Source organism: Salvelinus namaycush, chromosome 29 (genome assembly GCF_016432855.1).
Source record: "Salvelinus namaycush isolate Seneca chromosome 29, SaNama_1.0, whole genome shotgun sequence".
NCBI lineage: Eukaryota > Metazoa > Chordata > Actinopteri > Salmoniformes > Salmonidae > Salvelinus > Salvelinus namaycush.
In genome coordinates, this window is record NC_052335.1 from 33,683,240 (window position 1) to 33,695,997 (window position 12,758).

Here is a 12,758-nt window from a genome sequence, read left to right on the forward strand (position 1 = left end):
AGCTCTGAGAGCTGGGAAGTTAAGAGGGCTGATAACTGAGTGTCAGTGGCGTTCCTGTTTCCTGGGCGAGTGCACATCCTTCTGGGACACTGAGCAAGAGGAGTGGATTTGAACTACAGAGATCTTGAAAAGGTACGATTGAATGATGATCATATATTCTATTGTATTTTGGACATTTTTGCAAACGTTTAGGCACCTTTGTATTTTATCCTATCTCTGCTAGTAACCATGAACATCCTACTGGTCCTGGTCGTCCTGCAGTTACTGGCTGTACCATCATTCTCTGTGAGTGATACTTATTTGATTTGATGTATTGCTTGGGTTAAAAAACCATACAGGTGAATAATGATGAGTGAGAAAGTTACAGACTCACCAATACCATATCCCCCCACCTCAGAAATACTAACATCCCCTGTTATTGTATTTTATTTGTGTTCTTTTTTACTACCATGTTGCCCATAGTACAGGGTAATACTGAACGCATTATTAAGAAACGCTATCTTACCTCTGAAGTTGCTACAGATTTTATTGAGTGTATGACCAATACCCCATCACCTATTCTGCCTTCCTCTTGTGATGATTTAGTTGATAGTTTTTATTGCAATTTAAGGGCAACTGTTGATGCCATAGCTCCAGTAAAGTTGAAAAGGGCCACAGCCAAACGGAGAGGCCCTTGGATGAGTGAGGAAACAAATCAATTAAAGAGAAATTGCAGAAAGGCAGAGCGGAAATGGAGAAAGTAAAAGTTACAGGTCTATTATGATATTCTGAGAGAGCAACTTGGCATATATAACAAGGCAATTAGAAATGCCAGAAGGGCTCATTTTCCAACTTGAGCACTAATAATCTGAATAATTTGAGTGCTCTTCTCGACCATTGATGGCCTGATAAATCCTACCTCCCCGCAAACCTATGTGAACTTTCCTCCACATCTAAATGTGATGAGTTTGTGGCATATTTCAGAGATAAGATAACCAACATTAGACTGGGTATCAGTCAAGACCCGATGAGAAGTTTGGTGATATGTCCCCTAACCTAGCACGCAAAAGCACTATGGATTGATTTTCCCTGGTTGACACAGACATGCTCAGGAAAGGGATATCACATCTTAAGCCTTCTACCTGCCTTCTCGACCCTATCCCCACCACCTTCTTCAAAACAGTTTTTAATTGCATATCTGAAGAAATGCAAGCTATTGTTAATCTCTCCCTGTTTACAGGCATTTTCCCCACTGCACTAAAAACTGCTATGGTGAAACCTCTTCTGAAGAAAGTCATCTAGATTCTTCAGCTCTTAGCAAATTTCAGCCGATCTCCAACCTTCCATTCTTAAGCAAAATTCTGGAGAAATTAGTGTTCAAAGAGCTAAATAATTTTGTAAGTGCCAACCGTATTTAGAATAAAATCCAATCTGGTTTCCGTGCCCACCACAGCATAGAAACAGCCTTATTTACAGTGATACATGATCTTAGAGTCAACACAGATGCCAAACAGCTGTCTGTCCTTGTACTCTTAGATTTAAGTGCTGCATTCAACACTGGTGACCATAATGTCCTTCTGGACAGACTGGAGAGGTGGGTTGGTCTCTCCGGTCCAGTTCTAAATTGGTTTAGGACCTATTTAACCGGTCAATAGTTTTATTTTTGTCAAATTCTGGACCCGATACTGTTCAGTTTATATGTGTTACTCCTTGGCAGCGTTATCAGAAAGCACAGCACTGATTTTCACTGCTAAGCAGATAATACACAACTTTAAATTTCTGTGTCACCAGAGGATTTTAGCTCCATGGATAAATTATTAGACTGTATTAGTGATTTAAATACTTGGATGGCTTACAACTTCCTCCAGCTAAATCAAGACCGAGGTAATTATTGTTGGAGACAAAGCAGAGAGAAAGAATCTAGCCACAAATGTTAATTTACGGACAATATAAGGTAAAAAAGGTGTTATTTTAGATTCTGAACTCCATTTCAAATCACACATTAGAAATGTGACCAAGATAGTTTTTACCACCTGAGGAACATTGCCAAGGTGCGGCCATTTCTCTCTCAGGCTGATACAGAGAGACTCATCCATGCTTTTATTACAAGCAGGCTTGACTACTGTAATGCTCTTCTGTCTGGTCTACCCAAGAAAGCCATTTGTCAACTGTAGAAACATACAGAATGCTGCAGCATGGGTAGTGACCGAGACCAGACTGAACACACACACCACCGGTTTTAAGGTCTCTGCACAGGCTGCCTGTGAGTTTTAGAATTCATTTTAAGATGATTCTATTGGTTTTTAAATCAATCCAGGATTGTGCACCCCAATATATGCAGACATGAATTTAAGTTATGTACCCAGTAGGTCCCTCAGGTCCTCTGGCATTTTTAACTATCCCAAAGCCTCAGACCAAGAGGCATGGAGAGGCAGCCTTTAGTTATTATGCCCCCAGCCTCTGGAATAGCCTGCCAGAGAACCTGAGGGGGGGCCAAGAGGCATGGAGAGGCAGCCTTTAGTTATTATGCCCCCAGCCTCTGAAATAGCCTGCCAGAGAACCTGAGGGAGGCTGAAACTGTGAACATATTAAAAAAGAGATATTAAAACAAATTTTTTGATTTGCTTTTCCTCAGGGTTCTTTTTAGTTCAGTTTGTCATTCTTTTGCTTTTTATTGTTTTTTGTGTAGTAAATTATTTCAGCTTTATTTTCATAGTTTTTTTGTTGTTGTTTTTTTTCTTCTGTAAAGCACATTGCGTTGATGTTTAAATAAAGCTTGACTTCATTTGATTTGATGGTGAGCGGTTAGCATGTCTTGGGGGATATGATATTTGTGCTTCTGTAACTTTCTCACTCATCATTATTCTCGATTCGTTTAAGGCCAATATGTAATCACGGTAGCATCCACAATAATGTAGAAGTGTTTAGAAACATATTCTGTTTACAATAAAAGTGACTCCAAAATGACACAATACATTATGTACCATTCCTTTCTATTGGGCACAAAATAATCCGAAACACAACCAAAACAAACAGCAAATGCATCCAACAAGTTTGTAGAATCACAAGCTTGATGTAATCATTGCGTGCTAGGAATATGGGACTAAACACTTAGCATTTTACTATACTGAACAAAAATATAAATGCAAAATATAAAGTGTTGGTTTCATGTGCTGAAATAAAAGATCCCAGAAATGTTGTGCACAAATTTGTTTACATCCCTGTTAGTGAGCATTTCTCCTTTGCCAAGATAATCCATCTACCTGATAGGTGGGGCATATCAAGAAGCTGATTAAACAGCATGATCATTACGCAGGCACACCTTGTGCTGGGGACAATAAAAGGCCACTATAAAATGTGCAGTTTTGTCACACAACACAATGCCACATACGTCTCAAGTTTTCAGGGATCGTGCAATTAGCATGCTGACTGCAAGAATGTCCAACCTCCAACGACGTTTTAGAGAATTTGGCAGTACGTCCAACTGGCCTCACAACCGCAAACCACGTGTAACCAAGCCAGCCCAGGACCTCCACATCCGGCTTATTCACTTAAGGGATCGTCTGAGAACAGCCACCTGGACAGCTGATGAAACTGAGGAGTATTTCTGTCTGTAATAAAGCCCTTTTGTGGGGAAAAACTCTGATTGGCTGGGCCAGGACAACCCATGACTGTGCCCCTGCCCAGTCATGTGAAATCCATAGATTAGGGCATAATGAATTTATTTCAATTGACTGATTTCCTTATATGAACTGTAAATCAGTAAAATCGTTGAAATTATTGCATGTTGGTTTATATCTTTGTTCAGTATACTTAAATACACATATAAGTGACTTTTTTCCAATACTTTTGGTCCCCTAAAATGGGGGGACTATGTACAAAAAGTTCTGTAATTTAAAACAGTTCACCCGATATGGATGAAAATACCCTCAAATTAAAGCTGACAATCTGTACTTTAACCTCATGATCATTGTATCATTTAAAATCCAAAGTGCTGGAGTACAGAGCCAAAACAACAATGCATGTGTCGCTTTCCCAATACTGTTGGAGCTCACTATATATCAATGTTATACAAAGCAGATTTTCAGTGAGGTCCTCAATGGAAGACAAACAAAACAAAAACAAACCGGAAATACATATGATGATCTAATACTACTACGTAATACCCCAACATGTATATAAAACAGCAATAATACAACACAACTCATGTCATTACACATTAAAGGCACACATAGTCATATCTTGTTTACAAAAACAGCTGGAATGTGGGGATTTTATATCGTTACCATACTGGTGTGTAAAAGGTTTGTGTAATGATATGTAATTGTTTGTGGTGATAGGATGTTTTCTACTTGCTATTCTGGTGTATACTTAACGAGTACTGTGTTTACTGTCGGGTTATGGTGTTTGGTGTGCTCACTGCTGTTGTGTTCCAGCTAACGGCGCCCAGCAATGACTACTGGGGGGAATACGGAACCTATGGGCCATGCAGCCGCCCCTGTGGCACTGGAGTAGCCATGAGGACCAGGCAATGTATCACTGCAAGGTAAAAGAAAAGTGAATGTGAGAGAGTTGAGAGAGTGTGTGGGAGAGAGAGAGAAAAGAGAAAGACAGAAAGAATGAGAGAGAAAAGAGAGACAGAGAAAGAGAGAGTTGAGAGTGTGTGTATGAGGATTGTATGTCTTTCTGACTCTCCTCTTTGATTTGCAGGACAGACGGAGGAAACAACTGCGTGGGATCTTCAAAATCTTACCGCACCTGTAATACCCAGGTACACACAGACACACACACAGACACACACACACACACACACACACACACACACACACACACACACACACACACACACACACACACACACACACACACACACACACACACACACACACACACACACACACAACCCCCCCCCCCCTCCATGAAAACACCAACAGACTGGGATTGTCTGTATTTGCTCCATGCAGGCATGTCCAGTGGGTTCCAGGGATATCCGTGAGGAGCAGTGTGCCCAGTTTAATAGGATGGACTTCCAGAGCAAACGCTATGCCTGGCTGCCTTACCATGGAGGTGCAACGGGAATTACATGCAAATTATAATGTGTCATATTTCACTGTGGATTATTACCCATATCCTCATTATACATACATGAAGAATGACTAATGTTTGCTGTTTACCTGTGAAGCGTCTAACCCATGTGAGCTGAACTGCGTCCCCCGTGGAGAGAACTTCTTCTACAGACACAGGCCTGCCGTGGTGGACGGGACACCCTGCTATGTGGGCCGCAGTGACATCTGTATCGCAGGCATCTGCAGGGTATTAGTACTTACCTTATATCGTTCTTTTCATTCGACATTTAATAGTTCAACATGCCATGCACGCACGTGCGTGCACACACACACACAGACGCACACACACACAAACACTCACACTCACAGACACACATACACATGCACGCACACATACACACACACTCATATTGTCTTAATCTGTTATCTGATACCTAGGCGGTGATCAACGGAGAGATCCTCGGCATGGACCGTGACGTGGTGCCGGCCCCTCCCGCTCCCGCCGCCAACTTGCGCCACCGCGAGTCCCTCACGTATGCCTACACATACAGCGCCTGGTCCGAGTGCTCAGCCCCCTGCAACGGAGGCACACAGCACCGCAGTGTACAGTGCATGGTCCAGGACTCGACGGCGCCCCACGTGGTGGATGACTCTTACTGCGTCTCCCAGGGACTACCCAGGCCGGCCAGCCAGCAGGCCTGCAACCAGCAGCAGTGTGCCGAGTACAGTGTGTCCAGTTACAGTGTGGTGGGTACTGGGTACTGGGTAGCTACAGTGTGGTGGGTACTGGGTAGCTACAGTGTGGTGGGGACTGGGTACCGGTACTGGGTAGCTACAGTGTGGGGGTACTGGGTACTGGGTAGCTACAGTGTGGTGGGTACTGGGTACCGGTACTGGGTAGCTACAGTGTGGGGGGTACTGGGTACTGGGTAGCTACAGTGTGGTGGGTACTGTGTACCGGGAACTGGGTAGCTACAGTGTGGGGGTACTGGGTACTGGGTAGCTACAGTGTGGTGGGTATCGGGTACTGGGTAGCTACAGTGTGGTGGGTACCGGGTACTGGGTAGCTACAGTGTGGGGGGTACTGGGTACTGGGTAGCTACAGTGTGGTGGGTACTGGGAACCGGGAACTGGGTAGCTACAGTGTGGGGGTACTGGGTACTGGGTAGCTACAGTGTGGGGGGTACTGGGTACTGGGTAGCTACAGTGTGGTGGGTACTGGGTAGCTACAGTGTACTGGGTACTGGGAACTGGGCAGCTACAGTGTGGTGGGTACTGGATCCTGGGTAGCTACAGTGTGGTGGGTACTGGGAACTGGGTAGCTACAGTATGGTGGGTACTGGATCCTGGGTAGCTACAGTGTACTGGGTACTGGGAACTGGGTAGCTACAGTGTGGTGGGTACTGGATCCTGGGTAGCTACAGTGTGGTGGGTACTGAGTAGCTACAGTGTGGTGGGGACTGGGTACTGGCTAGCTACAGTGTGGTGGGTACTGGATCCTGGGTAGCTACAGTGTGGTGGGTATTGGGTACTGGGTAGCTACAGTGTGGTGGGTACCGGGTACTGGGTAGCTACAGTGTGGTGGGTACTGGGTACTGGCTAGCTACAGTATGGTGGGTACTGGATCCTGGGTAGCTACTGTGTGGTGGGTACTGCTAGCTACAGTGTGGTGGGTATTGGGTAGCTACAGTGTGGTGGGTACTGGGTAGCTACAGTGTGGTGGGTACCAGGTACTGGGTAGCTACAGTGTGGTGGGTACTGGGTACTGGCTAGCTACAGTGTGGTGGGTACCGGATCCTGGGTAGCTACAGTGTGGTGGGTACTGGGTAGCTACAGTGTGGTGGGTACCGGGTACTGGGTAGCTACAGTGTGGTGGGTACCGGGTACTGGGTAGCTACAGTGTGGTGGGTATTGGGTACTGGGTAGCTACAGTGTGGTGGGTACCGGGTACTGGGTAGCTACAGTGTGGTGGGTACCGGGTACTGGGTAGCTACAGTGTGGTGGGGACTGGGTACTGGGTAGCTACAGTGTGGTGGGGACTGGGTACTGGGTAGCTACAGTGTGGTGGGGACTGGGTACTGGGTAGCTACAGTGTGGTGGGTACCGGGTACTGCTAGCTACAGTGTGGTGGGTACTGGGTACTGGGTAGCTACAGTGTGGTGAGTACTGGGTACTGGGTAGCTACAGTGTGGTGGGTACTGGGAACCGGGTACTGGTTAGCTACAGTGTGGTGGGTACTGGGTACTGGGTAGCTACAGTGTGGTGAGTACTGGGAACCGGGTACTGGTTAGCTACAGTGTGGTGGGTACTGGGTACTGGGTAGCTACAGTGTGGTGAGTACTGGGTACCGGGTACTGGGTAGCTACAGTGTGGTGGGTACCAGGTACTGGGTACTGGGTAGCTACAGTGTGGTGGGTACTGGGTAGCTACAGTGTGGTGGGTACTGGGTAGTTACAGTGTACTGTGTACTGAGTACTGGGTAGCTACAGTGTGGTGGGTACTGGGTACTGGGTAGTTACAGTGTGATGGGTATCGGGTACTGAGTAGCTACAGTGTGGTGAGTACTGGGTACTGGGTAGCTACAGTGTGGTGGGTACTGGGTACCGGGTACCAGTATGGCCAGTATAGAGTCAACGTTAACAGTATGAAGACAGAGGGTAGATTAGGAGAGTGTTTCCCAAACCTCTCTGTCAACAAGATGTATCTGTCGGTACGCAAAATCATGTTCAATATACTGTACCTCTCTAGCAAGGTGTAAACTACTGTACTATCCAACTACAGTGTCGCCACAGAATGATTTTCAGATTGCAGATTTTGTTTTGCCGCTAAATTCCCTAATTTATTTGTCCAATGTCTAGTGCTCAGTGAGCTGTGGTGATGGCCAGCAGACCAGGGAGGTGTTCTGTGTGGGGGCGGGAGGAGAGCGCCTTGGGGAGCAGGCCTGCAGTGGTCTGGCACGCCCACCCACAGTCCAGGCCTGCCGCAAACTAGCCTGCCATACCCACATCAGCTGGCACGTCAATGACTTCGGACTGGTGAGAAATAACTTTTTTTTATTGGGTCAAAATCATACATTACAAAACACTTTAAACAACATACATAAACAATGAGAGAGAGAGTGAGAGATACTTTTGACAGACTACAGTACACTCTTATGTATCCTCTCATCTTTCCTTACTTTTTTGTCACTCTCTCCCTCTCTATCCTTCTATCCTCCTGCTCTTTCTCACTGTCCTCTACCGCTCTCTCTCTCTCTCCTTGTCCCTATAGTGCTCTAAGAAGTGTGGTGGAGGGGTGCGTGAGAGAAGGGTGGTGTGTATGGACATAGAACAGAACCCACATGGGGAGGAAAGATGTTCCCCCCACCCCAGACCCCCCACTGTGGAGCACTGTAACACCCAGGCCTGCCATGAAGCCCAGAGTTAGTCCAATCCCTGTGTGTGTGTGTGTGTGTGTATGTGTGTGTGTGTGTGTGTGTGTGTGTGTGTGTGTGTGTGTGTGTGTGTGTGTGTGTGTTTCTGTTCATCCTTGTCTCTCTCTGTATAGGTGTACCAAGTGTCCATGACCCAAGAGAACATGATAGAACTCTGAGAGGATTTGTGCCTTATGACCCTTCAGGTATGTGTACGTGTGTGTGTGAAATTATAATCATCCATGTGCGTAGACTGTCTTGGGACAATTAAAGTAGAGACAGAAATAGCCTACCGTTTATTTCTCACTCATTTCTCACTCCAACAAATCAGAGTTGACTATGAGACTATCTATCCTCAGGTTAAAACACACTTCTCTGAAGACTTGTTCTCCCTGCAAGCCTCAATGCTCCAATCAGTTCTGTTTTTCAAATCCGTTTTGGTCTACAGACTGTCCAATCAGCAAGTTACAATTGACCAAATGGGATTTGTGCATGTTCAGACAGCAGTCATTTGCTGACATAGCTATGCTAGTTGTCATAGTAACGACGGGTGTGTGCACAGTGGTGTAAGTTGATTGGTGGTGGTCAGTGGAGGCTGCTGAGGGGAGGGTCAGCTCATAATAAGGTCTGAAATGGCACAAATGGAATGGCATCAAACACCTGGAAAACCATAGGTTTTATGTATTTGATACCATTCCACCTATTCCAATCCAGCCATTAACACGAGCCCGTCCTCCCACATTAAGGTGACACCAACCTCCTGTGGTGGTGGTAGTGGTGCTAAAACACACTTCTCTTATGGTACATACTGTATGTCCCAGTCCTCCCTGTCTAGACCAAAGGTATCCAACTCTGACCCTACGAGGTCCAGATCCTGCTGGGTTTCTCTTCTACCTGATAACTAATTGTACCCACCTGGTGTCCCAGGTCTGAATCAGTCCAGGAACTAGCTTTGAGGTCCAGAGTTGAATTTGAGTGGTCTAGGGAGTGTTGTAATCCATCATAAAATCGTAGCTAGATATATACAACACAGGTTCCACTTGCCAAACTGGTAGGCCTATATCTAAAAATATACTGTTTAGCTAAACATACCTACCACTACTAAATATACTGTCTAGCTAAACATACCTACCTCTACTAAATATACTGTCTAGCTAAACATACCTACCACTAGTAAATATACTGTCTAGCTAAACATACCTACCACTACTAAATATATTGTCTAGCTAAACATACCTACCACTAGTAAATATACTGTCTAGCTAAACATACCTACCACTACTAAATACACTGTCTAGCTAAACATACCTACCACTACTAAATATACTGTCTAGCTAAACATACCTACCACTACTAAATACACTGTCTAGCTAAACATACCTACCACTACTAAATATACTGTCTAGCTAAACATACCTACCACTACTAAACATACCTACCACTACTAAATATACTGTCTAGCTAAACATACCTACCACTACTAAACATACCTACCACTACTAAACATACCTACCACTACTAAATATACTGTCTAGCTAAACATACCTACCACTACTAAACATACCTACCACTACTAAACATACCTACCACTACTAAATATACTGTCTAGCTAAACATACCTACCACTACTAAACATACCTACCACTACTAAACATACCTACCACTACTAAACATACCTACCACTACTAAACATACCTACTAAACATACCACTAGTAAATATACCATAGCAAAAAATAAAAACACCCAGTACTACATATTCTTACATGCTCATTTTCATCCGGGTGGGTGTTTACTTTTTGTATATGTACTTTAAGTATAATATAGAGTTCAGTTGGGCCTTCAGTCGCGCCTCACCAAACAAAGGAAAGGAGTGGTGATCAACAACAATGACAAAAATCATGAGAAGGGCTTACCAAGGAAAACTTCCAAAAGGGCTGATTTGAGGTGAAAAGGAGTTGTTGCACTCCACAAAGAAAAGGCAGAGATGTATTTATTTTTGCTCGCTTTAATCCATTGTACAGGATGCGAACAGACGACTGACGTTTCAACGTCAAGCTAACGTCTTCCTCAGAGTGATTTAAAAAAATAAATCTCTGCCTTTCTTTGTGGAGTGCTCCAACTCCCTTTATCTTGAATGAGTCCTTTTGGAAGTTTGTCTTGGTAAGCTACTCTCATTAAGGATAGGCTATTTGTATACATTATGTAAACATGTGACCTTATGTGTGTTTGCTCTCTTTAGCCACTAACACAGTGTACGACCCTTACTCCACCACCGTGGTTGGTCCCCACTGTGCCCAGTCATACTATGGCTGCTGCCCGGATGGCCACACATCCGCTGGTGGGCATAGAGGAGAGGGCTGTCCCACAGATGACTGTGAACGCACCCGGTAAGAACTTGGGTCTGTTCAGTACGGCGCAACGTTACAGAACATTACATAACGTTCAGATAGAGATAGCGTTGTGTTGAACACACATGGCACAAAGAGTTTGATTCTGACAAAAATGTATGTTACTTGCAGTCCAACTAGTGACTTTCAACTTGATGGTCTATATTAGGGCTGCCCAACCCTCTTCCTGGAGATCTACCGTCCTGTTGGTTTTCAGTCCAACCCTCTTCCTGGAGATCTACTGTCCTGTTGGTTTTCAGTCCAACCCTAATTTAACAAACCTGATTCTACTAATTAGCTGCTCAACAAGACCTTAACTAGCTGAATCAGATACGCTAAATTAGGGTTGGACCGAAAACCTACAGGACAGCAGATCTCCAGGAAGAGGGTTGGGCAGCCCTGGCCTGTATGGATGCCGTCTGTGTCCGTGTTTCTGTCTCACCTGTCTTTGTGTGTGTCTGTCCATACCAGCTACCTGTTGGTTTATTTTCTATATCTTACCTGTGTGTGTGTCTGGTTGTCAGGTACGGCTGCTGTCTGGATGGGGTGACTCCTGCTCAGGGTCATGGAAGGGCAGGATGTGCTGATTACCACCCACCTGCGGTAAGAGCTGCTACCATCCATTATACCAGAGTGGCACAGCGGTCTAAGGCACTGTATCTCAGTGCTAGAGGCATCACTACAGACACCCTGGTTCGAATCCAGGCTGCATCACAACCGGCCGTGATTGGGAGTCCCATAGGGCGGCGCACAATGGGCCCAGTGTCGTCATGGGTTTGGCCGGTGTAGGCCGTTATTGTAAATAAGAATTTGTTCTTAAACTGACTTACCTAGTTTAATAAAGGTTAAATATATATATATATGTCTTACTATACCACCTGTTTGTCTGTCTGCCTGTCTTTCTGTATGTATGTATGTCTCTCTGTGTGTGCGTGTGTCTGACTTTCTCTTTCTCTCTCTGCAGGACCACTCCGCCCCAGCTTATGCTCAGTCCGGCCATATGTGCTCCCTGTCACGTGACGATGGACCCTGTGCCAACTGGTCATCCCGCTTCTACTACAACTCAGCCACTGGCAGCTGCACCCAGTTCTGGTACGGTGGTTGCCATGGCAACGCCAACAACTTTGTGTCCAGGGACGTTTGCCAGAGGGAGTGTGGCGGCGCCGTCGTGACACCACGACAGGCATCCCCACCCGCACGGCCTGGCATGAGAGTAAGGGTGGGTGCGAGGGCGAGGGCATACCGCGCCCGGTCTTAAGAGACACAGGATGAATGTGTTTCAGTCATACACACACTGTACAGAGGAAAGGAAAGCTGTGAAGCAATTCCATAAATTACTTCATCTGTGTACAAATGTCTTCCAAAATCTGACTTGCACCATTTCTCTGTGCTTCCTGTCATTGTTGATATCAATAAACTGAACAAATCTGAATCATGTTATCCTTCTTCTTGTGTCATAATATATTTTTATTTACTTTTTACACTTGAAGAGTGGCCCCAGTTTATCACTGGCATTATAAATATCACGTAGTAAATTGAGACTTTTATTTTGAATAGGTGCTTTTACTTTGAAATAGATAGACATTTTCTCCACTTTTTAGTGATGGCCATTCGGAGTCTTTTCGGTGAGCCAGCCAACTTGGCTCCTTTCACGTAAAAGAGCTGGCCTATTTGACTCCCAAACGGCTCTTCGTTCAAAATGCTTAAAAATCGACCTAGAGCCATGACAACATGGCAAACCTCCAATGTAAAGCAAAAGGTTGTCAGATCGTGGAATGTGCGTTCAAATAAATTTGTACCCGAGCAAATTATTATATATATTTTTTTACTCTCTGAAGAAATCTGCGTGAACCAGATTGACGCGCTCTCACCACTATTGTTTCTGCAGTGAGGATTTTCACTCTTTAGAAAAA

General features: G+C 45.0%; 1 protein-coding gene across 1 annotated transcript; it reads left to right on the top strand.

Moving 5' to 3' along the window:
- Positions 1 to 228: 228 nt before the first annotated feature.
- Positions 229 to 12,103, top strand: LOC120024259 (papilin-like). The gene is made up of 11 exons (XM_038968454.1): positions 229 to 285; positions 4,416 to 4,525; positions 4,690 to 4,750; positions 4,944 to 5,046; positions 5,162 to 5,292; positions 5,484 to 5,792; positions 7,904 to 8,080; positions 8,316 to 8,466; positions 10,698 to 10,845; positions 11,370 to 11,445; positions 11,837 to 12,103. The coding sequence occupies exons 1-11, from the start codon at positions 229 to 231 to the stop codon at positions 12,101 to 12,103; spliced, it is 1,590 nt and encodes a 529-aa protein (XP_038824382.1).
- The last annotated feature ends 655 nt before the right edge of the window (positions 12,104 to 12,758 follow it).

What these genes read in the sequence shown, in the direction of transcription:
- LOC120024259 (XM_038968454.1), top strand. Translation starts at nt 229, where the DNA reads ATGAACATCCTACTGGTCCTGGTCGTCCTGCAGTTACTGGCTGTACCA. An exon ending in CTGGCTGCCTTACCATGGAG is followed by an intron (nt 5,047 to 5,161) that starts GTGCAACGGGAA and finishes TTACCTGTGAAG; the next exon opens with CGTCTAACCCATGTGAGCTG. An exon ending in ACGTCAATGACTTCGGACTG is followed by an intron (nt 8,081 to 8,315) that starts GTGAGAAATAAC and finishes TTGTCCCTATAG; the next exon opens with TGCTCTAAGAAGTGTGGTGG.